General features: G+C 43.0%; 1 protein-coding gene across 1 annotated transcript in view; it reads left to right on the forward strand.

Annotated features, from left to right (window-relative positions):
* Nucleotides 1-27,365, forward strand: part of LOC137320635 (uncharacterized) — a 42,173-nt gene that overhangs the window by 13,505 nt on the left and 1,303 nt on the right. Inside the window, exons 3-5 of the mRNA XM_067982315.1 lie at nucleotides 6,242-6,401; nucleotides 23,669-23,842; nucleotides 26,612-26,688. Coding sequence (XP_067838416.1) covers nucleotides 6,242-6,401; nucleotides 23,669-23,842; nucleotides 26,612-26,688 — 411 coding nt within the window. The remainder of the gene's footprint in view (nucleotides 1-6,241; nucleotides 6,402-23,668; nucleotides 23,843-26,611; nucleotides 26,689-27,365) is intronic.

The following is a 27,365-nucleotide window of genomic DNA, read 5'->3' on the forward strand; positions in this document are numbered from 1 at the left end:
TATTGTTAGCCTTCTTAAACAATTAGTGGGAATACATGAATTATGCAAAATAAAGGAAACATAAATTTATTCTGAGAATTTTGCAGTAACTTACATAATGATATTCTGTGCATCGCAGATAATCTGCAGGTTTAGGGAGTGGAATTTATTTTGATTGATGTGGACCAAACAATTTACAGAAGCCTCAGTGTCTCTACAGTAAAGCATATCTGCATTTTGGAAATCTGGAATAAATGTAGCGGTTCTGCTGTCTTAACAATTATTCTTTTTTAGCGATGGGAGAATTAGGTTTTGGAAATAAGGGAAAAGTACATAGCAGTTAAGAAAACAAGTGCAGGAGCTAATAATATTAATGCAAATGGAACTATATCACTTGCAAGTAACTAACCTGTCGTGCTTTCTTAACATTTTTAAATTGTGAAGAAGCAAGGGAAGGAACTACTTAAACATTTACCTATTCCCACAAATACAAAAGCATTGAAATAAGTGGCCAGTGGAGGAATATAAAGTAATGTGGATTTATATGATGACCAAATTATGGGAAATTGTCGATTGCTCTGCACCTGTGGCATCTAAGTTAAGTTTTTCCCCTTGTGCACAATGGAACATTATGTTGTGGTGAGACTTTCATCTCTGAGCCACCCCTCAGGGGTATTAAAATCAGGTTTCAGCCAACTATCTGGCTTTTTGGACAAGAAGGGGGCCACTGATAAGTGCATCTCTCCTGCATTCTGAAACGAGTGCAGAAGTGCCTCCTCAACTTCCTTAGCCTCGCACATCCCTTTTGCATCTGGGCTGGAAATTTGATGCCAGTGAACAGCATTTCAAGTTGTTTCTGCAAATCAGCGACAGTAGATTTTATAAGACGAAGGTGCTGCACTAAGTCTCACTGGTTTATCTTGGGCAGCTTATCCATTTTGTTTCAGGAGGTTCATTTTCACACTGAGGCTCATGGCTTTTCCCTTTCCAGTCATGTTTGCTGTTGCAGTCAGTGCTGATTGGTGCAAGCTGTAATCAGACATTATTTCGAAGGGAATAAAAACAGTAAATGCTGGAAACACTCAGGTCAGGCAGCATCTGTGGAGAGAGGAACAGAGTTAACGTTTCAGGTCTTTTGCTACTTTTAGGGGGGATTAAGTATCCAAGGTAATCAGACCTAAACGAGGTACGAACTGCTTATTGAACAGCTGAGTCTGCCGAAAATAGCCGTTCTTAGTACATTATAAGTGATGCCTTTGTAATTGACATCGATGGTAATAGAAATATTAATTGCCCAGTATAGACGGTTGCCTGCCATAACCACGGGCTGGATAAATGGTGGGGACTGTACTACCACTAAACCAAGCTGATATTAGCAATTCTTATCTATGCTAATCATTTGCTGCTGGCACAAAAACTGCCCACAAATACAATTTTAAAAACTTCATATAAAATTGAAACAGTAGATTTTATTAACAACAACAACAGTAAAAGCTTGCATTTATATTATTTTTTATTCGTTCATGGGTTGTGGGTGTCACTGGCGAGGCCTGCATTTATTGCCCATCCCTGATTGCCCTTGAGGAGATGGTGGTGAGCCGCCTTCTTGAACCGCTGCAGTCCGTGTGGTGAAGGTTCTCCCACAGTGCTGTTAGGTAGGGAGTTCCAGGATTTTGACCCAGCGACGATGAAGGAACGGCGATATATTTCCAAGTCGGGATGGTGTGTGACTTGGAGGGGAACGTGCAGGTGGTGTTGTTCCCATGTAACTGCTGCTCTTGTCCCTCTAGGTGGTAGAGTCGGGGGTTTGGGAGGTGCTGTCGAAGAAGCCTTGGTGAGTTGCTGCAGTGCATCCTGTGCATAGTACACACTGCAGCCACTGTGCGCCGGTGGTGAAGGGAGTGCACGTTTAGTGTGGTGGATGAGTTGCCAATCAAGCGGGCTGCTTTGTCCTGGATGGTGTCAAGCTTCTTGAGTGTTGTTGGAGCTGCACTCATCCAGGCAAGTGGAGAGTATTCCATCACACTCCTGACTTGTGCCTTGTAGATGGTGGAAAGACTTTGGGGAGTCAGGAGGTGAGTCACTCGCCGCAGAATACCCAGCCTGCTCTTGTAGCCACAGAATTTTTAAGGCTGGTCCAGTTAAGTTTCTGGTCAATGTGACCCCCAGGATGTTGATGGTGGGGGATTTGGCGATGGTAATGCCGTTGAATGTCAAGGGGAGGTGGTTAGACTCTCTCTTGTTGGAGATGGTCATTGCCTGGCACGAATGTTACTTGCCACTTATCAGCCCAAGCCTGGATGTTGTCCAGGTCTTGCTGCATGCGGGCTTGGATTGCTTCGTTATCTGAGGGATTGTGAATGGAACTGAACACTGTGCAATCATCAGCGAACATCCCCATTTCTGACTTTATGATGGAGGGAAGATCATTGATGAAGCAGCTGAAGATGGTTGGGCCTAGGACACTGCCTTGAGGAACTCCTGCAGCAATGTCCTGGGGCTGAGATGATTGGCCTCCAACAACCACTACCATCTTCCTTTGTGCTAGGTATGACTCCAACCACTGGAGAGTTTTCCCCCTGATTCCCATTGACTTCAATTTTACTAGGGCTCCTTGGTGCCACACTCGGTCAAATGCTGCCTTGATGTCAAGGGCAGTCAGTCTCACCTCACCTCTGGAATTCAGCTCTTTTGTCCATGTTTGGACCAAGGCTGTAATGAGGTCTGGAGCTGAGTGGTCCTGGTGGAACCCAAACTGAGCATCGGTGAGCATGTTATTGGTGAGTAAGTGCCGCTTGATGGCACTGTTGACGACACCTTCCATTACTTTGCTGACGATCGAGAGTAGACTGATGGGCGGTAATTGGCCGGATTGGATTTGTCCTGCTTTTTGTGGACAGGACATACCTGGGCAATTTTTCACATTGTCGGGTAGATGCCAGTGTTGTAGCTGTACTGGAACAGCTTGGCTAGAGGCGCAGCTAGTTCTGGAGCACAAGTCTTCAGCACTACAGCCGGGATGTTGTCGGGGCCCATAGCCTTTGCTGTATCCAATGCACTCAGCCATTTCTTGATATCACGTGGAGTGAATCGAATTGGCTGAAGACTGGCTTCTGTGAAGGTGGGGATATCGGGAGGAGGCCGAGATGGATCATCTACTCGGCACTTCTGGCTGAAGATGGTTGCACTCGCTTCAGCCTTGTCTTTTGCACTCACGTGCTGGACTCCGCCATCATTGAGGATGGGGATGTTTGCAGAGCCTCCTCCTCCCGTTAGTTGTTTAATTGTCCACCACCATTCACGACTGGATGTGGCAGGACTGCAGAGCTTTGATCTGATCCGTTGGTTGTGGAATCGCTTAGCCCGGTCTATAGCATGTTGCTTCTGCTGTTTAGTATGCATGTAGTCCTGAGTTGTAGCTTCACCGGGTTGGCACCTCATTTTTAGGTACGCCTGGTGCTGCTCCTGGCATGCTCTTCTACACTCCTCGTTGAACCAGGGTTGACCCCCTGGCTTGTTGGGAATGGTAGAGTGAGGAATATGCTGGGCCATGAGGTTACAGATTGTGCTGGAATACAATTCTGCTGCTGATGGCCCACAGCGCCTCATGAATGCCCAGTTTTGAGCTGCTAGATCTGTTCTGAATCTATCCCATTTAGCACGGTGGTAGTGCCACACAACATGTTGGATGGTGTCCTCAGCGCAAAGACGGGACTTCATCTCCACGAGGGCTTTGTGGTGATCACTCCTACCAATACTGTCATGGACAGATGCATTTGTGACAGGTAGATTGGTGAGGATGAGGTCAAGTAAGTTTTTCCCTCGTGTTGGTTCACTCACCACCTGCCGCAGGCCCAGTCTCGCAGTTACGTCCTTTAGGACTCGGCCAGCTCAGTCAGTAGTGGTGCTACCGAGCCACTCTTGGTGATGGACATTGAAGTCCCCCACTCAGAGTACATTCTGTGCCCTTGCTGCCCTCAGTGCTTCCTCCAAATGTTGCTCAACATGGAGGAGGACCGATTCATCAGCTGAGGGAGGACAGTAGGTCATTATCAGCAGTAGGTTTCCTTGTCCATGTTTGACCTGATGCCATGAGATTTCATGAGGTCCAGAGTCAATGTTGAGGACTCCCAGGGCCACTCCCTCCTGACTGTATATCACTGTACCGCCACCTCTAGTAGTTCTGTCCTGCCGGTGGGACAGGACATACCCAGGGAAGGTGATGGAAGAGTCTGGGACATTGGCTGAAAGGTATGATTCTGTGAGTATGGCTCTGTCAGGCTGCTGCTTGACTAGTCTGTGGGACAGCTCTCCCAATTTTTGCACAAGTCCCCAGATGTTAGCGAGGAGGACTTTGCAGGGTCGACTGGGCTTGGTTTGCCTTTGTCGTGTCCGGTGCCTAGTGGTCTGATGCCGGGTGGTCCTTCCGGTTTTAGTCTTATTGTGACTTTTTTTAGCAAGATTTTAGAACTGTGTGGCTTGCTAGGCCATTTCAGAGGGCAATTAAGAATCAACCACATTGCTGTGGGTTTGGAGTCACATATAGGCCAGACCGGGTAAGGACGGCAGGTTTCCTTCCCTGAAGGCTGGGGGAGATTACAGAGATAGGGAGGGGCAAGGCCATGGATGGATTTGAAAACAAGGATGAGAATTCTGAAATAGAGGCGTTCCTGGACCAGAAGCCAATGTAGGTCAGCGAACATTGGGGTGATGGGTGAACGGGACTTGGTGCGAGTTAGGGTACAGGCAGCAGAGTTTTGGTTGAGCTGAAGTTTATGGAGGGTGGAAGATGGGAGGCAGGCCATGAGAGCATTGCAGTAGTCCAGTCTAGAGGTAACTAAGGCACGGATGAAGGTTTCAGCAGCAGATGAGCTGAGGCAGGGACGGAGATGGGCGATGTTACGAAGGTGGAAGTAGGCAGTCTTAGTGATGGAGTGGATATGTGGTCGGACGCTCATCTCAGGGTCAAATAGGACCCCAAGGTTGCGAATGGTCTGGTTCAGTCTCTGACAGTGGCCAGGGAGAGGGATGGAGTCGGTGACTAGAGAACGGAGTTTTTGGCGGGGACAGATAACAGATCAATGAATGATTTGAAGACAGCAATTCAATCGCTGAATCAGGTGACAGCTGTGAAATCTTTTAACTTAGTTTTTGCTATTTAAAATGTCCTTTGGAATCATTCCAAAGTAACAATTTTAATTATATAATTTTAACTGCAGTAGTTGCATATACTCAGAGCTTGTGGGAACTCCGAGCTCCCCCAATCTTTCTGGGTTAGGCAGCAACTGCAGTTGAGTCAGTGGACAACCTAATGCCGTTGTCAACTGTGCACCAGGACATCACCACAGGAATGATTCTCCCATGATTTTCCATTCTCCTTGTAGGAAGGCAACTGAACTGCATGGATTATTGAACCTGCATTTCTTTACTGCCACGTGCAGTTTGTCAGAGCACCACTGCTCTGCAGTACTATGCTGCCTTCCAAATAGCCATTACATGCAGTAATGTTTGTTCTTTAATTTGATGGAATAGCCTTTGAACATTATAGTTCTGTACTTTATCTATTGTTTTGATCTGTGGAGATTTACCAATACAAACTAAACTTAATTAGTGGCACTCTTTTGAGTTTGCTATATAATATATAGGCTTTCATACCAGTGATGACCCATTACTATTTTCTCAAATTACTTCTCACAGTTAGTAATTGACCATCCCATGCTATATTTTTTGCAATATTGTGGCTAAATGTAGTGAGCAGTCTGTGCCTGATGCAGACTCTGAACTAATTATTGCCAACACCTCCCCCTGAATTTTTGTTTAAATAAACATCACTTTGAACTTACATGACTGTTGTTTTATTGTTTGATATATAAACGTTTAAATTTTACCCCTGTTTAATATTTTGTGAATTAAATGTTTATAACCAGATTTAATTCAGCAAGCTTTATCCTGTAAAATTATCAATATACAGGACAACCCAAATCAGCATTCCAAGATAATTTGAAATAACAAGACCATGTGATATTCTGATCATTCCTGATTTATTAGAATTGCAATTTTTAAAACTTCCCTTTCATTTTTATTTAGTTTATTCCCCAGTCAAAAGGCTTATAGTGCTTAGCCTCTGTGAGAGGCCTTTAGCTGGGAGGATTCAATTCATGCCACCGATCAGTTGAAAGTAACTCTTTCACTCTAGAATATTTTTATATTACATGCCTTTGACTTATGTTTATAACTTTTATTTTATTTGTGCATATATTAGTCTGATACAGGTGAAATCAATGGTTATGAAGTGCTGGATACACTTACTGAAGAACAAGCCAGAGCAGGACTCTCTGATTCACATTTAACTATGGATGAGCAAAAGGGCCAGATGGAGGAATTGTTTGCTCGAAGCTCTTCATCACAAATGGCTGATCAGGGTAAGTACAATACATCACCACCTGCTCCAAATGGGAAAATCGCATACTTTCTATCTTAGTGGTCTTACTTGATGCTGAAAAATCATTTTTGATTGGGTTAATCATACTTTTGTATACTTTTTTTGAAAATGTAATTTAGGAGATACTCTGAACATACTGTATCTGCTATGTACCAGCCCTTTCTTTTCTGTAGTTGCATCTATTGGCTTTCTTCCATGGGATTTGGTTTCCATTGCAGTACACATCTAAGGTAAGAATCTAAGTTGGTAGGAAATAGAAAAATCTATTCAGTCCGTTCAGCTCATCCATTTTTTTTTCTGTTCAGATTCTCACATTCCATTTTTGTTTCCCTTCTGCTTTGGCCACTCTGCTAATTATGTCCTTAATGATGTGGAGATGCCGGTGATGGACTGGGGTTGACAATTGTAAACAATTTTACAACACCAAGTTATAGTCCAGCAATTTTATTTTAAATTCACAAGCTTTCGGAGGCTTCCTCCTTCGTCTTTTTCACATCGTTCACCTGACGAAGGAGGAAGCCTCCGAAAGCTTGTGAATTTAAAATAAAATTGCTGGACTATAACTTGGTGTTGTAAAATTGTTTACAATATGTCCTTAATCACACCTTTTTGGCCTGATGATTAAACTCCTGATATCTAAGAAAATGCCAATATGGTTCCAGTTAGGTGGGTTACTTTACACTGGTGATTTGCTACTTTGTGCAACTACACAAAAATTTATGTGCTTCAGTTATTACATACAAGCCTACAATGATTTTTTTGGCTACCATATTTTGTTTTGAAACCCAACATGCAGTACAACTGGGTATCACTCTTCCAAAGAATGTTTCTATTCAATTCTCCTTCAAATGATAACTTGGATGTTTTTGATATAATGGAAATCATTTCACTGCTAGCCTATTTTGGTCTGCAGGAGGCAAAATTTATTTCAAGTACTTCAAGAGTAGAGGCAGAGACAGTGGGAGGGTGGGCTCGTCTGACGACTCATGAGTAAATGTACCATGTTATGTGCTATGGATCCTCATAGACCAGAAAAGTCTCAGGTTTGAGCGCTGATTTAAACTGAGTCAGCTAAACTCAAGTAAGGATTGGGGTTTGCCAAATAGGCATGTAGCCAGTTAACAGCTACAAGCCTGACTCATGATAATGAGATTGCAGCACCAACAGGTGCATGCAGTGTGCGCCCCACCCCTATGCACCCATGTTTGTGTGCAATTGAATTTCTAGACCAATATTTGGAATACTATTTACGTACGACTCATGATAATTCCTTAAGATGCAATTAATTGTGTTTTTTCCTCCCCTAAAGTTCTTATTTTCACTTGTTTACATTATATAATTATTTTTGCTCCAACCTCCACCATAGATTTGTAGCATTTGCTTGAAATGCAAGTACTCTACTTATTAGCTGTTTTTTCTTCCCTCGTCCCCAAAACAGTGGATTTGTAATTCTTTCTAAAGCTGTTGTTGGCATAATGCCGCATCAGAGAGATTTTTCCCCTCATCCAGTCTCCAATGACATGTACCTTGAATAGATGGTCGTTCACTATGCTCCATGACTGACAGATTTATTGATTGATTCTGGCTGCAGTGTCCAAACCAAGAATCAAAATATCTCATTAACATCCCCCTTCAATCCTAATGCAAATGTTACCCCTTCTCAGTAATGCAAAAAACTCACCACAAACCATTAGCTCAAAATTTTATTTAATGGCTTAAACTGTGTAAGTGACTGAAAAATATAAATCTTCTATAGTGTTTTCTGTGGTTTCTGAGGCTCTTCTGTCAAAGTTAGGGTGAACCAGTGGGAGAATCTCTGTGGAAATTCATCCCCAAATTTTGTGACTGTCCATTTTTGCATGAAAACCATGAATGAATGTCCTTCATTATTATTATATGTCCTTTTACCTATGTATTTTATATTTACAACGTTCCTTTTTGAAGCAATAGGATATACAAGAAGAAAGTAGGCAGCATGCAACAGATTGGAGGTAGATATATGTGGTTTAGTAGTAGTAGAGATAGGGTTGTGAGCTCTTGGAGTTGTTATGGCAAGATGTTGGGCTTTGGCAGCATTGGGAGGTGGTTCTGTGGAATGGCGTTTCTATGGACTGGCAGTACTGTGGAGTAAGAACCTGTGTTTGATAACACTTGATCCACCCTCCTCGCCGCTCCTTTAAAATCCTCATTCTCTACCACCCTCCAAGACCCACCCCAAGATTCTCACTGAGATATCCTCCCTCCTTTCCACCCTTAGCGACATCTCATCCTTAGTGATTTCAATCTTGCCTTGCCACCTCTTCTCAGATTTCACTGTCCTCCCTTAACCTTTCCCTCCGTATAAGCTCTCCTGCCAATATTCACAGCCACCCCTTCGATCATGCCACCTCAAGTGGCCTCCCTACTCTTATAGTCTCAATTCCAGACAAGGCCATCTCTAACTACTTCCTTGTATCTCTCATGACCCACATTGCCCTTCCTCCTTCCAATCCCCACTTCCTTCTGCATCTGCTCCTGGAATGAACTCTCCCCCAAGTCAATTACAACTGTACTTTCAAACTCCCAACTGCCCAGCATTTAGTCCTTCATTCACCACAGTTATTGGTTGATCTGCTCATCCACACCTTTTCTTCCACCTATGATGCCTTTGTCCCCAAAAATCTCTTACTCTTGCTCAACCGGTTGTTCCCCCTCGTGTAGCAGACATCTTCTCTCCCTGAAGTCCCAGGCTGCAGAGTTGAGTGCATCTAGTGCACAACTGGTTCAGCCATCCAGCACCAGATCTGGCTGGACCACATCAAGAACTATAGGGCCTTGCTCTCCAGGATTCCAGGATCACGGGTCGACAGGGGTTTTTGTGACTGGAAGGCTGTTTCCAGTGGGGTTCCGCAGGGCTCAGTACTAGGTCCATTGCTTTTTGTGATATATATCAATGATTTGGACTTAATTGTAGGGGGCATGATTAACAAGTTTGTAGATGATACAAAAGTTGGTAGTGCGGAAGAAAGCAGTGAGTGCAGGAAGTTATCTATGGACTGGTCAGGTGGGCAGAAAAGTGACAAATGGAATTTAATCCGGAGACGTGTGAGGTCATGCATTTGGGGAGGGCAAACAAGGCAAGGGAATACACAATAAATGGTTGGATACTGAAAGGTGTAGAGGAAGGGAGGGACCTTGGAGAGCATGTCCACAGATCCCTGAAAGTAGTAGGACAGGTAGATAAGATGGTTAAGAAGGCATACAGGATACTTTCCTTTATTAGCCGAGGCACAGAATATCAGAGCAGAGAGGTTATGCTGGAACTGTATAAAACACTAGTTAGGCCACAGCCAGAGTACAGTTCTGGTCACCACATTACAGGAAAGATGTGATTGCATCAAAGAGGGTACAAAGGAGATTTACGAGGATGTTGCCAGGACTGGAGAATTTTAGCTATGAGGAAAGATTGGATAGACTGGTGTTGTTTTCTTTGGGACAGAGGAGGCTGAGGGGAGATTTAATTGAAGTGTATAAAATTATGAGGGGCCTGGATAGAGTGGATAGGAAGGACCTAGTTCCCTTAGCAGAGAGGTCAATAACCAGGCGGCATAGATTTAAAGTAGTTGTTGGAAGGATTAGAGGGGAGTTGAGGAGAAATTATTTCACCCAGTGGGTGGTGGGGGTCTGGACCTCATTGGCTGAAAGGGTGGTAGAGGCAGAAACCCTCAACTCATTTAAAAAGTACTTGGATATGCACTTGAAGTGCCGCAACCTACAAGGCTAGAAAGTGGGATTAGGCTGGATGGCTTTTTTGTGGCTGGCACAGATGCAATGGGCTGAATTCTGTGCCGTAACTTTCTATGATTCTATGATCATGCTGGAATGCAGAGATAACCTCCGGCTTCTTTTCTGAACTACCAACCATCTCCTTAACCCCTCTCCCTGACCTCTCCACACTCACGTCCAACAACTGCGAGAAGCCCATGAACTTCTTTGTCACCATGTTTGAGACCATCCATTGAGCTGCCTCTGCCACATTTCCCTCTTCCCCTTGCCCACTATGCTAATCCTCCCCCAGGGTTCTCCCCTGCCTACTGCTGAATTTTCTCTGGTTTCTTCTCTAACTCCCCTCATGCTCTCTCCAAGCCACAAATGCTGGCTGACCTGCTATGTGTTTCATATTTCTAGCATCTGCAGTATTTGCTTTTTACATCTTCACCCATGCTATCATTTGCCCACTTGCTCCTGCGCACCAATCCAGAGAAATTTACCTGGGGGAAATAGACAGTTCAGATTTGCACGTGTGAAGCATGGAGTACAAGGCAGCAGTGGAACTGGAGCCTGACTGTGTTGAACAGAGGCTCAGGAGATGTTGGCCTGGATTTTTAACTCCTTTACTGCTTGTTTTGGGATGAATTTGTGGGAGTAAAAGGAGTAAAAAGGGTTCTTAGAGGCTACAGCCTCAAATACTTGAAACTATACTTGAATCCTTCAAATAACATGCCAGATCCCTTTAAGATCTGCTAGGAGCCTGATCCACCTTATGTAAATAGAGTAAATGGAGCTAACCACTCCAACTTTTGCCCCAAACCTGCTCCAAATAATTACTGCTACTATATAAGTGGGAGCTGCATTACTGTTGGTGTTACTTTGCCTGCATGTCGATCTTTTTAATACTTTAGAAATTCAATCATAGGTTTTGCTGCTAGTTTCGCTCATCTCTGCTCAAAATATTACCTTGCATTGGTGACATGCATTTACTAATGGGAATACCTCTATTCTTTTGTTCTGAAGAGAAGAATGAGGACATGGAAGAGACTAAATTGGATGCTCTTACAATCGTGCATTACAGCCTGACTATGTGTTCATACCCACTCACCAGAAAGGTCTTACTTAGACTTTTCTGACCATCTGGCATCAGAAAATTGTCCTCCCCACCCCCCCCCTCCCAACCCAGAGATTGTTGGGGAAATATATCAATTGCTGGGTCAAAACTTGCCATGTGCTTCCACCAAGAGAACAGCATTGTTTGTATCAGTCAAAGTCTCCACTGTCTTGAACTGTTTTGCAACTGGATCCTTCCAGGCAGCATCAGGTGACCTTTGTACATTGGACAAGCAGCTGCTCACCATTGCTCTATTCATAAGGACTGCGAAATTCATATCCATCTCAATGGAAGCAGCCAGAAAGAGAGCTGGCCAGTTCTACAGCCTGTCATGTTTTCACAGATGCAAGCAGCAATTGTTGGGAACACATGTGGCACTCAAAACCCCATATGGCAACTCCCTCAATTTTAAGAACAGGAATGGCTTTCATTCTATTAATGTGAGCCAGTATGTTCAGCTTATCTTGCACTTCAATGCCAGACACCCAGGAAGCTGCCTTGATACTTTCACCATGTGACAATCTACCATGTCAGCCCTGATGATACAAAGAATTGTATCAGGATGGTTGATTGGTAATCCCCTGTAGTCATGGCTTTTTAAAAATTCATTCATGGGATGTGGGCATTGCTGGCAAGGCCAGCATCTATTGCCCATCCCTAATTGCCCTTGTGAAGGTGGTCGTGAGCTGCCTTCTTGAACCGCTGCAGTCCATGTGGTGAAGTTATTCCCACAGTGCTGTTAGGTAGGGAGTTCCAGGATTTTGACCCAGCGACAATGAAGGAATGGCGATATATTTCCAAGTCAGGATGGTGTGTGATGGTGGTGGTGGTGTTCCTATGCACCTGCTGCCTTTGTCCTTCTAGGTGGTAGAGGTCATGGGTTTGGGAGGTGCCGTCGAAGAAGCCTTGGCAAGTTGCTGCATTGCAGCTTGTGGATGGTACACACTGCAGCCACGGTGCGCCGGTGGTGGAGGGAATTAATTTTAAGGTGGTGGATGGGGTGCCAATCAAGCGGGCTGCTTTGTCCTGGATGGTGTCGAGCTTCTTGAGTCTTGTTGGAGCTGCACTCATCCAGGCAAGTGGAGAGTATTCCATCACACTCCTGACTTGTGCCTTGTAGATGGTGGAAAGGCTTTGGGGAGTCAGGAGGTGAGTCACTCGCCGCAGAATACCCAGCCTCTGACCTGTTCTTGTATCCACAGTATATATGTGGCTGGTCCATCATTAATGATCAATGATGACCCCCAGGATGTTGATGGTGGGGGATTCGGCGATGTTAATGCCTTTGAATGTCAAGCGGAGGTGGTTAGACACTCTCTTGTTGGAGATGGTCATTGCCTGGCACTTGTCTGGTGTGAATGTTATTTGCCACTTATCAGCCCATGCCTGGATGTTGTCCAGGTCTTGCTGCATGCGGGCACGGACTGCTTCATTATCTGAGGGGTTGCGAATGGAACTGAACACTTTGCAATCATCAGCGAACATCCCCACTTCCGAACTTATGATCGAGGTTATGGGAAACTTCCTGCATTGTGTTGCAGATGCAGGAAGTGGACTCCTCCCATTTGTCCATCACTCAACCATACGCATGGAAACTGTCTCCACTGCCAGACATGAGATCGATGCTCCCTAATCATGACTGTTTTGAAAAAAGGACCTCCTGAGGTCTGGGTCCTGAGGTACCTCAGCCGAAGTGGGTTATTTCTCCACCCTCTGTGGAGGAGCAGATCTCTTTCATCATCAGCTCCTCATTTCTCACCAGTGATCAATGCTTCAACCAGTGATGGCTCTTCTGACTCAGTAGCTACTTCCTTCCTTTCTTCCAAGTGTCTCTGTGCTGATGCTTGTGCAAGTAAAAGAATTGTGGATCTGCACATGCCTGGGTCGTCACCTGAGTAACTGGCCTCTTCCTGCAAGGCACCTCTTATGATGTGAAACACAGAAGAGCTTGTGTAGTTTTGCATACAGTGACATTTGAGGAAATAATTGCTAAGATAAGGGCATTGCATACTTTAAGAAAGCACATTAAATTGAGACTACCTACGATGAGCATTTTCTAATCTGTTGCCACCTTGTCCCCATTTCCCACAGCCTCTACTGTTTGTCTGCCTTCTTTTCCTGCCGACTCAAGAAGGGCAATTTTAACTCTCCCCGATTGGCGGGAATGGAGCAGGTCCATTTCCCACTCCATCCATACATAGGACCCCAATGGAATTTTAACAGGCTCTTGAGCGGAGCACTCACCGTGTCCAGTCTGCCAGGTAAAACCTGTCGGAAAGAAAGTGAGGTCCACTAAGGTAAGTAGTGTTCCTCCGGGCCCCATGAGCAAACCTTGGGCTATATATATATTTAAGAAGGCGCTAAATAGATTTCTAGACACAAAAAGCATCAAGGAGTATGGGGAGAGAGCGGGAATATGGTATTGAGATAGAGGATCAGCCATTATCATATTGAATAGCAGAGCAGGCTCGAAGGGCCGAATGGCTTACTCCTGCTCCTATTTTCTATGTTTCTGTGTGTCCCTTCTCCTTCTCCCAATTGCGATAACCTCCAGACCTCTCCTCACCACTTACCTTATCTGGGAGTTAAATTCTCCTGGGCCTCCCAATGGGCATAGGGGCCCGGGTGGTTTGCTGCTTGCTTTAGCCCCAACTTGCCCAAATCTCGCCTGGACTTAAAATCCAGGCTAGAAAATCAGTCATCAGTTGTAAGCTCTTATTATCGCATGGCAAAAAATTTCCTCACTACGATAGGTATTCCAGTAGCTTTTATAATAAATGCTTTTTAAAATAAATACACCCGCACACCCCTTATCTTAAGTATTGAAAATTGTTCCGATAATACTAGGACTGTCTCCCACTGCCTGAAACATGTTGGAATGTTGATGATATAATTGCAAAACCAGTGGGAAACTTCACATCTCAATTGATTTCAGAAGGAAGTTTCGCCTTTGCAATTCTTTGTAACCAGTGGATTCTATCACATAAAATCCCAAAAGTTTACATGGCAAATCCCAAGTAATAATTCTTTACATCATACAGAACCTGTATATGTATTCCATTTGAAAATAATATCAATGGAAATTTCATTCCAAGAATTACAATTTGTTAGGGTTATGATGTAATTGTCGGTAAGTAGCAAGCCATGTTCAGGATGTTGCCACTAGAGGGAACTGTACCTTCCTTCTGCTCTTCCCTGGTTCCCCTTTTATATGCTGCCCTTTTTTTTACCCCTTTCACATCTTCCCACTCTTGAGCTAAATTCTTCCTCCATACTGCCCACCTTGCCCTATCCACCCTTCCTTTTGAACCCTTACCCTTGCTCCAACCAGCATCATCCTTTTGTGCTTATCTCTTCACATTTGTCGATGACACAAAGATTGGTGGCATAGTAAGTAGTGTAGACGGGAGCATAAAATTACGAAGACATTGATAGATTAAGTGAGTGTTCAAAACTGTGGCAGATGGATTTCAACGCAGGTAAGTGTGAGGTCATCCATTTTGGACCAAAAAGGGATAAATCCAAGTATTTTTTAAATGGTGAAAAGCTAGGAACAGTGGAGGTCCAAAGAGATTTAGGGGTCCATGTACACAGATCACTAAAATATCGTAGTTAGGTACAACAAATAAACAAAGTGGCAAATGGAATGTTAGCCTTTATATCTAGAGGGCTAGAATATAAAGGGGAGGAAGTTTTGCTACAGCTATACAAAGCCCTGGTCAGACCACATCTGAAGTACTGTGCACAGTCCTGGGCACTGCATCTTAGAAAGGATATATTGGCCTTGGAAGGAGTGCAGTGCAGATCAACCAGAATGTTATCAGGCCTCCAAGGGTTAGATTAAGTGGAGAAATTACATAAACTAGGCTTGTATTACCTGGAATATAGAAGAATAAGGAATGATTTGATTGAGTTTTTAGGATTTTGATAGGAATTAATAGGGTGGATAGAGAGAAACTTTTTCCGCTGGTGGGGGAGTCCAGGACAAGGGGACATAACCTTACAATCAGAGTCAGGCCATTCAGGAGAGAAGTTAGGAAACACTTCATGCAAAGGGTGGCAGATGTATGGAACTCTCTCTCACAAAAAGCAGTAGATGATAGCTCAATTCATAATTTTAAATTTGAGATCGATAGATTTTTGCTAGTCAAGGGTATTAAGGGGTATGGAGCCAAGGTGGGTGGTTGGAGTTATGATACAAATCAGCTGTGATCTCATTGAATGGTGGAACAGGCTCGAGGGTTGAATGACCTTCTCCTGTTCCTGTGTTCCTATTTTGAAAGCCCATTCCTGGCCCTAACTAGGAACTGCCTTTTTAAGTGTAGGGGCAGGGTTCCCCAAATGGGAGGTAAATAGTACAGGAGCGAAGCAGAAAGAGAAAGACAAATGGTGGGGAACAGGCAGGGAGCTGAAGGAGCAGAGCAAGCTTAGTAGGACCCAGATATGGCTGACAACAGGTGGGGAGAATGGGGTTGGAGAGCCAGGACATTTGAAGTAGGTATTGATTGACAAAAAAAGGGGACATTATTGATTAAAAATGAGACCATTGAAAATGATTGTTGCTTTGAAGCCATTTTAAGTTTTAATAAAAAGCACAGCAGTGGCAGAGGAGAGGGGAGGTGTGACGGGAGATGGATTAGTACCACCTAGTGTGGGTAGGCCTGCAATTATAGCATGATAGGCAAACGTTGACAAAAACATGACTCAAAAATCATGACAAAGACAACAAAGTTAATGTAAAGTTAATGCATGCCACACGCAAAACTTTTAATATATTAACAGTCAACCTTCTGTCGCATTGCTTACAGGCTGTTAACATTCAGTGTGGAAAAAATTTACAAATATAGGTGGGGTGAAAGAGCATCTATTACAGTAATTAGCTGGAAACTTCTCTCAGAAAAGCATAAGAGGGGAGAATTTCCATGGGCTTTTCCTGATCTCCCACCTTGAATATCATAACTGGTTATTTTTACCCATTTATGCTAGTTCTCCAGGGGTTCTGTCAACCTCCCACTGGCGAATCCCTATGGAAATTCCTGGCAAATTGCTTTTAAGATTTACTACTGATAAAAGTTAAAGCAGCAATGAATAGAAAAACTGACGGGGAAAGTTGTATTCTGAGGTGAATATCATGGGATCTGTCGCAGGATATCCTATCACAGCAAATCATTTACTTAACTATATTATGGATTATATTTGGTGTTTCATGGTATAATATTCCTGTCATTATAAAACAGCATATCCTCTGACAAACCCTAAGCAATGACACATGAGATCCTCTCGTCTATATCTCAAAGTCTTGTGTTAGTGTGTCAGTCAGTCTTGAATAGGTCACATTTCCACCTGATTGGTATAACATCATATTCCTATAACAGCAACTTTATCACAACTGAACAACCTTAACTTACCTCAACAAAACTAATTAGTCTCTCATTATTTTCAGAATGTCTCTATTTAGATTACTTTCCCATGGGAAATACATTTTGGTTCCCTACGGACAGGCCACGTTAAGTGCAACTAGACCTTAACAGCAGACAGTTTTCCTCAAGGCAGTCTTTTACACCTGTTAGGAAAAGGTTATCAAGATGTAAGCACTACCCTCATTATTATATAATAGCACATTGAATGGGCCGGAAATTGCCTTTAAAATAACAGTGAGCCTAACAGCGCTCACTGTTATAAATGGCGAAATCAAAAAGCAACTTCCAGCGACTGCACACACGCAGTCAAATGCGGAAATCCAGAACTTGTTCTTCCTGGTTCGCCAGTGATCTGAAAGCTTTGCATTAAAGGGACCTTGCCGGCTGCAATCAACGGACCAGAGCCAACTTGCTCTCCTGCCCAACTGGAAACAAACTAATCTCACCACAAAACAGGTACTCTGAGTCTTTTTCGGTCTAGACTAAGTTTTAACAGCGTGGTAAGTGTTAATGACTGCCAAACAATCTCTCTGGCACTGAAAATTAAATTAAAAATTGTGGAGTCTCATTCATTGTGATTTTAATAGTTGTTGGAATTTTTTTTAATTTAAATTTAAGTTCTTTAACTTTTTCCTTCTGTCTCTTTTATCTCTGTCTTACCCTCTCTTTATTTTACTTTCTCTAACAGTTTTTTATAATTGATCTTACTGTTGTAGCTTTCACTTCCTGGTTTTGACTCACTGTAGCTTGCACTTCAAGGTTTTGACTCTTCGTAACTTGTCAAGGATGTTGCAATCTGATTGGTTGAGGGGAGAGAGTGATCCTCACATCACCCACATAGATCCTAGATTCGCGGGAGTTAACGCTGGACTCTTTTCAGGTTCCCATTAGAGGAAGTTCCCACAATAAAGACCGCGGATACAATATGGTTAAGTTAGTATGTAAAGAGCAGCGAGCGCGGGTCGTTCGCCGCTCACAGCAATTTCTAGCCCATTGTGTGTTACATGGTATGATGCTCTTATCATCATAACCAACTTATAGGAGATCTGTAAGTTTATTAAAATAACATTATTTGCTGATTAGAGGCAGAAATAAATCCGGCTCATTGTATGGCTAAGCACAATTTCCTACATAATTATCATATTGGTTGCTTTACTGATTATGTCAATTCAATTGAGTATTTTAATTCAGCACTGTCATTAATACTCATGGGTTAAAAACAAACATATTCAGGGAAAACAGAAATTTGGAGATGAAAGAACTTTAGTTAATTATACTTTGTAGCTGTTTCATTTTTAAAATGGATACTATTGGCTGTACATGTGTCAAGTTATTTTTTTAGTATAATTTTGAAACTGGCTTTTAATATTAAGACAGTTTCAAAATTATATTCACCCAGCAAAGACCATAATTAATTGGTGAATGAGGCAATATATCTGAGTTGTGACGGTTAAAGAGAGATTGTTTTCTTGAAAAAGTTCTTTGCAAACTTTTCTTTTAATTTGAGGAATAAAAAAGAAACTTGCATCGTTTTTTGCATGCTGACACCAATTGCAAATAATTCAGCTCAACTCATCTGAATAATCAGTGACCAAGTCATAAATGAAAGATCAGCATTGGTGTCAGCAGATCCTGCTCATGCTCTGTATCAAACTACTCTGTAGTTTTTCACCATTCAAAGGCTGAGTACATTTGAATACCCCAGTAATAATAAAGATAGTTTGCACAAGAAATTCCCCCTCCCCCATCCAAGGGAAATGAAACCTGCCTCTGAAGAGTTACTATTCCATAGAAATTTGGAAATCATTTGGTTGAGTTGCTTAAATGTGGTCTGAGGTCGTTAGACTGGGAGCATTAGATAAAAATACATTGATTTCAGAATACTAACTCAACCAAGGAAGAAAATAGGTCACTTGTTGCAGATTGGCTCCATGATAGCACACTCGTGTCAGCTTGACTGAGTGGTGGCATTCTCACCTTTGAGTCAGAAAATCATGGGTTCAAACTCTGCTCCAGGATTTGAGAATATAACCTAGGCTGATATTTCAGTACAGTTTTGAAGGAGTGCTGCATTGTCGGAAGTACTGTTGTTCAGATGAGACATTAAACTGAAGCCCCACCTATCAGTTCAGATGGACATAAAGGGGGTGATTTTAAACCCCAAGAACGGGTGGGTTGGGGGTGGGTGGGAGTTGAAAATAGTTATTTTTTTGGACTTTGCATTCCCAATGGGAAGCCTTTACTTTTACGCGCCAGCGTTAAACCCAGAAATAAAGCCAGGTTGTGGTCGCAAAAGATCCCATGACACTTTTTATAAGAAGAGCATGGCATTTTCGAGGTGTGCTGACCAACATTCATCTCTCAATAAACACCACCAAAACCCTTTGTTGGATCTTGCTGTGCATAAATTGGCTGCTGTTTTTGCATATAAAACAACAGTTCAAAAATTACTTATTCCATCTAACTTAGCCCTCTTTGATAAGACCAATTATAGTTAGGAAATTAGATTCATTTGATAGACACAGATCCCTTAATCATACATGCCAACCTACAAAACTTGGAAAAGCTGATAAGCTGCTTCAAAAAAGCTGACAACTCAAAAAAACCCAGCATACAATGAAAAACAGCTCCGAATAAAGTCCTATGACCGGACCATCTGCTTCAATGTGACTTGAGTAAATGTAATTCCTTTTTATTACTTTGGATTTCAGGATTTTATTAGTGTTTTAGTAAAATGTTGCTTTTCATGCCCTCCCACCCTAAACAATTTTTCATTTTCCCCATTACTACTTAGCATCAGCTAAATTCTCCAGGTGGATTTGGGTGAATAATGATTTAGAGCTGAGTGCCAGACGAGAAGTAAAAGTAGCTGCTCTAAAGGTCAGGGCAGCATTCAACCTAGTATGGTACCAAGGAGGTCAATGAGGTTCAAAGGGAAACCCTCCAGTGGCTGGAATCATATCTGATATGCAGTAAGATAGTCATGGTTGTCAGAGGTCAATCATAGCAGCCCCACAACAATGCTGCAGGGGTTCCTCAGGGCAGTGTCCTTGGCCCAAACATCTTTAGTTGCTTCAACAATGACTTTCCGTTCAACATAAGATCAAGGGTGGAACCCCTGTTGATTCCAGTGTTCAGCTCCATTAACAAATGCTCCAATTATGAAGTAGCCCATGCCAGGCTACAGAAGCAATTGGATAACATCCAGGTTTGGGTTGACATGTAACATGTAAAATTTGTGTCACCTAAGTGCCAAGTAATGACCCTCTCCAACAAGAGGAAGCCCCAAACCTCTCCTATCCTTTATTTACCACCATTGCTGAGTACCCAACCATCAACATCTTCAGGGTTACCTGAAACTTAACTGGACCCGCCATGTCAAACCTTCGCTACAAGAACAGAGCAGAGACTCAGTACTCCACCAATGAGTGGCTCACCTCTCACCATTTGAATACTCACCATTTATCCAGATGGGTGCAGTCGCAACAATACTCAAGAAGCTCAACACCAAGCAGTCTGCTGGATCAGCACACCTGCTATTAGACTCAATATTCATCCGTTCTCCACTGGTACACTGCGGTTGCACAATATACTGTCTACAGGCTGCTGTGAAGCTGCATTTTGATAATAGATTACATTAATAATTGGTGTTTTTGCACCATTTTATTCCAATATTCAGTGAATGATCCTTTTTATGAATACCTCGGTGCTTTTTTAAGGGTCATAATCCATGGAAATGATACAGTGCAATTTTTTTGTCATTATTGATTTAATGGGTCATTTCACACAGCTTAAAGATGGTTTTGGCATTTCAACACACAGACTTCCTGACATGGAGGAAATTTGTCAGTAAGTAAATGTCAAAATTGAAACTGGAACGTGGGGCAATTTTTATCTCACTACCGCCTCGTTTATGCCTAAAAATAGGGCAGTACTGTGACCAAAGTCATGAGAACAGAACCACCTGTTCTGATTTTTGAGTGGACCTCGATTTAGGCGGCTGGAGCTCCCACCGGAAAGAGGCGGGGATCTAATGATCATATAGAAATTAGGGTCAAATGGCATTGTCAAGACCCCAAATACCATTCTCATCTCTGTCCGGGTTGCTACCGGCAGTTCCTCAATCTCCCCACAAACCACGGGCAGTACAAGTCGGGAGGCAGCCATTTCCCACAGTATTTAAGGGCATCCGCAGCTGAGGTCAGATAAAACACTGGGTGGTTTTGGGAGGCATTTTGCTTGTATTATTAGATGATTTCAAAGTGCTTGTAGTGGCTGTAGAATGTTCCGAACTCTTAAAGGCCTTCTGACAACACATTTTTTTTCCTCATGTGGTTTCCTCTGGCAATTCCACTCTAGCATGAGAAAGAGGAGGAGGAGCAGGAGGAGGAAGGAGCAATCAGAGCTGCAGCTGGTAGGAGAGCAAATAGAAGTAGGTGTGCTCACAGGAATCCTTACCTCCCAACATAGGCCCAGGACAACATATCTGCACTTCTCTGAGGTGCAGTTCATAAGGAGACGCCTCTAGGGAGGTTGTCACGGAGTTCTGTCGCTTCCTGAAACAAGACCTGCAACCAGCTACCACAGCTGGCACAACATTGCCTGTTGCAGTCAAGGTCACTGCAGCCCTGAACTTCTTTGCCTCCCGTTCCTTCCAGGCTGCCATGGGGGAATCAGTAATATCAGTCAGTCTGCAGTTCATGCTTGCATTAAGCAGGTGACTGATGCCATGTTTACTAAAGCAAATGCTTTCATTACTTTCCCATGGACATCCGGAAGTGACAGGATAGGGCTCTATGGTTTGCACAGATTGCAGGTTCTCCCCAAGTCCAGGGCCTCATTGACCTCACCCAGGTTACTCTACGGGCTCCTTCACAATGCCTTTAAGAATTGCAAGAACTGCAGCACATCACATAGGTCTGTGCCTGCTTTTCTGGCAGCTGTTATGATGCTTTTATACTGAAGTAATCCTTCATCCTCACACACTTTACTCCTGCCCAGTAGGTGAAAGACTGGCTGTTTGGGTACAAGAGCTATCCCCTGTACACTTGGCTCATGACTACTCTGAGGAACCCAAGGTCAGCAGTCGAACTGTGGTATAATCAGATCCATGGCTCAACTATAGCCCTCATCGAACAGACCATTGGACTCCTCAAGCAATGATTCAATGCCTAGACGGCTCTGGTGGTGTCCTGCAATACAGCCCACAAACAGTGTCCCATACAATAGTGGTTTGTTGTATGCTGCATAACTTCACTCTGCAAAGGTGATAACACATGGAATCACCATTATACGAGGACCTTTAGCATGATGAGGGAGATGACACAGAAATTGCTAAGGAAGCGGGAGGGCTCCACACCTGCCTGCAACTAGAGCTCTTCAGCAAGTTAAAGGGTGGCTGCTTGGAGACTAGGGTTAGCCCCTGCATGGTAAGCTTATGTCTCCTCTTAGTTAGCTGCAGAACCCTGTTACAATCAGATCCATGAGTCAACTCGAGCCCTCATCAAGCAGACCATTGGAATTCTCGAACAACAATTTCAGATGTTTGGCCAGGTGAGGGGGCTTCCTGCCATACAGCCCACAGAATATCCCATATGATAATGATTTCCTGTATGCTACATAACTTTTCTCTGCAATGGGGACAACACTTGGAACCACCATTGGAGGAGGGTCTTCAACATGATAAAGGAGAGGACACTGATCACATAAAGATGACAAGGAGGCAGGAGGGGCAACATTTGCCTAAAGCCAGAGTTGTTCTGCAGCAGCTCACTGAAGGGAACTTCAGCTGAACAATGCCTACCCCACTGCATTAGTAGTCATATCCAAAATCTGTCCCAGTCCTTCCACTCTCAAATAAACTGTATCCGTCTAAAGACCAAAACTGATATTAATGTCAACTAACATTGTAGGGTCATCAGCTACTACAGGAACACTCTCTGCACACAAAGATTTCAAATAGGTTTATAATTTTACAGTTTTATACAAATGTCTAACTCTAATTATCACCATAGGGTGAGCCCCTAGTGCCTGCCTTAAGTGCTCTCTCACCTGCTCTAGTACTCCTACATGGCTGACCCTCAGTGGCTACAACATGGGAGGTGGAAGTCTACTGTGGCTCAGTCAACAGCTCTTGAGATGTGCATGGTCGGTGACCTTCAGGGGCTCAGGCCCGAAAGCGTCCAGCTGCACACTGCGAAAGGTCACGAGAATTGCTTATTGTCTGCATAAAACGCGGATGGTTGGCAACTATGCTCAATACCTAAATCCCACTTAACTCCTTTTGAATTGGAATTCTGGAGTCCATGTGGGAGTGTTGGACCCAAGCCCATGGTCTCTATTTTGGCATAATTATTATTGCTTTCAGACAAATAACTAAACATTTCAATGATAAACCTAACACTTAGGAGTGATACCAAGGTGTCAGATATGTACAGTACTACATCATCTATGTACAAATTTATTTTATGTTTCTGGTCTGCTAGGTAGATTCAATGTATAAATTACCACCATATGTCCTCTAGAAGTTCCTAGCCCAACAGGTCTGCTTTGTCACCTTCCTTGCTGTCATGAAAAGCCTCATTACGACGCGACTGTTCAATGTACTGTTGGTTCTCCCATCCCCATTTTATTCTCTTTCTCATGCGTGCTCAGTGTTCATCTTGTAAAGTAATTTGAGATGTTGCTCTGCATAAGAGGAGCACGATAGAACTGCAAGTTATTGAAAACTTTCCACAATGCCTGTGTAAAATCTGTTTCTGGAACTCCATCTCCCTGAAAACCATGACTGTTCAATAAGGAAAACCTATTTACAAAGTGTACCATGCCTCTAAAATTGCTCTGTGCATTAAATGATGGTTCTTTGTATGATTCTGTAGCCTTTGAAGACAGTAAATCTATTTTTCAATACAGTGATAACTTTTCCTTCTCCTTTTGAAACAGTAATTAACCATATGCTTACAGATTGTGATGAACGTGATAGAATAAGGAGACTTCTTATGGGACCAGACATGTCAGTCACTTTGAGACCAACTTCAGACCTCTCTACATTTCACCTATTGACAGAGGAATTCATCAAAATGTACATGAAGATTATTGAATTTAAAGAGTCCATCATTCAAAAATTACATGGAAATGGTAAGTGTTATGTAATGTTTACAATTAGTGAAAGCACTAAACTTGCCTCTGCATCCCTGGGATAAGGAGGATAAAAATTAGCCAGTTGTTTCATGATCTAGTATACCCTGGCTGAAAATGTGCATATGTAAATGTTTGATTAAGACAGAATTGGGCTTATGTATGATTCTTTCATGGTTCGCTAGAGTGATTCCTGGGATGAGAGGGTTGTCCTTTTACAAAAGATTGAGTGGAATGGGCCTATACTCTCTGGAGTTTAGAAGAATGAGAGGTGATCTCATTGTAACATATAAGATTCTAAGAAGGCTTGACAGGGTAGATGCTGAGATGATGTTTCCCCTGGCGGGAGAGTCTAGAACTGGGGGACATAGTCTCAGGATGAGGGGTCGGCCATTTAGGACCGAGATGAGGAGGAATTTCTTCATTCAGAGGGTCATGAATATTTGGAATTGTCTACCCCAGAGGGCTGTGGATGCTTAGTCGTTGAGCATATTCAAGACTGAAATTGCTGGATTTTTGGACGATATCGGGAATTGGGCGGGAAAGTGGAGTTGTGGTCGAAGATCAGTCATAGTTTTATTGAATGGCGGAGCAGGCTCAAGGGGCCGTATGGCCTACTCCAGCTCCTATTTCTTATGTTTGTCTGTTCTTATGTTATGAATCGCCTGCCAAAACCAGCACTCGTTGTGTAGGCTTGCACATGGAGATGGGACAGTTTCTGGAGGTGACTGCCACTTATGGAACCATACTCCATGAAGACTCACTGCCTTCAGAAGAAGGAGGGACAGATAAGGCAAGGGAATACACAATAAATGGGAAGTACTGAGCAGTGTAGAGGAAGTGAGGGACCTTGGATTGCACGTCCATAGATCCCTGAAGGTAGCAGGACAGGTAGATAAGGTGGTTAAGAAGGCATAAGGAATACTTTCCTTTATTAGCCGAGGCATAGAATATAAGAGCAGGGAGGTTATGCTGGAACTGTATAAAACACTAGTTAGGTCACAGCTTGAGTTTTGCGTACAGGTCTGGTCACCACATTCTGGGAAAGATGTGATTGCACTAGAGAGGATGCAGTGGAGATTTATGAGGATGTTGCCAGGACTGGAGAATTCTAGCTATGAGGGAAGATTGGATCGGCTGGGGCTGTTTTCCTTAGAACAGAGGAGACTAAGGGGTGATTTAATTGAGGTGTACAAAATTATGAGGGACCCAGATAGAGTGGATAGGAAGGACCTATTTCCCTTAGCAGAGAGGTCAATAACCAGGGGGCATAGATTTAAAGTGATTGATAGAAGGATTAGAGAGGAGCTGAGGAAAAAAAAATTCACCCAGTGGGTGGGGGGGTCTGGAACTCACTGCCTGAAAGGGTGGTAGTGGTAGAAACCCTCAACTCATATAAAAAATACCTGGATGTGCACCTGAAGTGCCGTAACCTACATGACTACGGACCAAGTGCTGGAAAGTGGGATTAGGCTGGGTGGCTTGTTTTCGGCCGGTGCGGACATGAAGGGCCGAATGGCCTCCTTCTGTGCTGTATATTTTCTATGATTCTATGAAGGGGAGAAAATTATAAAACTAAAAAACTAATATATCGCTGGCCAAGAAAACTTCTAATACTTCAGCTCCTGATATGTGGCAATATGATGCTGTATACCTTCAGGCCCATGACACAATAAGTAGTAAAACCTTAGGCCACACTGGCTCAATGCATTCTATAATGAGGAGGATTGGGTACTTAATATTCCTGGCCACAGGGTATTCAGGAAAGATAGTGAAGTAACACAAGTTTGGGGGTGGGAGGGTGGCATGATTGATCAAAGAAACTATTATAGCACTGGAAAAGGATAATGTAATTGAGGGGTCAAAGACAGAATCTATTTGGTTAGAGTTAAGGAACAATAGATGAGCTATTAGAGCTATTAGAGGGTGTATACTATAGGCCACCAAATAGTGGGGAGGAGATAGAGGAGCAAATTTGCAAACAAAATACAGAAAGATGCAAGAACTATAGAGTAGTTGCAATACAATATTGGAAAATGTGAGGTTATGCACTTTGGCAGGAAAAATCAGAGAGCAAGTTATTATCTTAATGGCGAGAAACTGGAAAGTACTGCAGTACAAAGGGATCTGGGGGTCCCAGTGCAAGAAAATCAAAAAGTTAGTATGCAGGTGCAGCAGGTGATCAGTAATCATAATATCATTAGAATCAATAGAATAGTTATGGAAAAGGACAAGGAACAAACAAGCATAAAAATACTTAACTGGAGGAGGGCTAATTTCAGTGAGTTAATAAGGGATCTTGCCCTGGTGGATTGGAATCAAAAATTGGTCGGCAAAACAGCAATTGAACAATGGGAGGCCTTCAAGGAGGAGATGGTTCGGGTACATTGTAGACACATTCCCACGAGGGAGAAAGGAAGGGCATCCAAAACTAGAGCTCTCTGGATGACTAAAGATATAGAGATTAAAATGAAACAGATAAAGGAGGCTTATGACAAATGAAAGTTTCATAATACAGTAGAGAAGGAAGCTAAATACAGAAAGCCGAGAGGAGATCTAAAAAAGACAATAAGGAGCAAAGAGAGAGTATGAGAATAGATTAGTGGCCAACATATAAGGGAATCCAAAAGTCTTTTATAAACTTCTAAATAGTAAAAGAGTAGCCAAAGGAAGGGTGGGGCCGAATAGGGACAGAAAAGATGATCTTATGGAGGCAGGGGGGTATGGCTTAGGTACTAAATGAATACTTTGTATCCGTCTTCACTGCAGAAGAGGATGCTGCCGATGTAGCAGTAAAGGAGGAGGCCATAGAGATATTGCATAGGATAAAAATAGATAAAGAGGAGGTACTTAAAAAGTTGGCCGTACTCACAGTAGAAAAGTCACCCAGTCTAGATGGGATGCATCCGAGGTTACTGAGGGAAGTAAAGATCGAAATTGCGGCGGCTCTGACCATAATCCTCCAATCCTCACTAGATATGGGAGTGGTGCCAGAGGACTGGAGAATTGCAAATGTTACACCCCTGTTCAAAAAAGGGGGAAGGGATAAACCAGGCCAGTCAGTCCAAGGTCGGTGGTGGGGAATCTTTTAGAGGCAATAATCCAGGACAAAGTTAATTGGCACTTGGAAAAGTATGGGCTAATAAATAAAAGTCAGCATGGATTTGTTAAAGGAAAATCATGTTTCACGAACATGATTGAGTTCTTTGATGAGGTAACGGAGTGGGTTGATGAAGGTGATGTGATTGATGTTGTGTACATGGACTTTTAAAAGGCATTTGCTAAAGTACCACACAATAGACGAATTAGCAAAATTAAAGCCCATGGGATTAAAGGGACAATGGCAGAATGGAGACAAAATTAGCTAAGAGACAGAAAGCAGAGAGTAGTGGTGAAGGGTTGTTTGTCAGACTGGAGGGAAGAGTACAGTGGTGTTCCCCAGGGGTGTGTATTAGGATCACTGCTTGTTTTGATATATATTAATGACCTGGACTTGGGTATACAGGGTATAATTTCAAAGTTT

This window comes from Heptranchias perlo, chromosome 4, assembly GCF_035084215.1.
Source record: "Heptranchias perlo isolate sHepPer1 chromosome 4, sHepPer1.hap1, whole genome shotgun sequence".
Taxonomy (NCBI): domain Eukaryota; kingdom Metazoa; phylum Chordata; class Chondrichthyes; order Hexanchiformes; family Hexanchidae; genus Heptranchias; species Heptranchias perlo.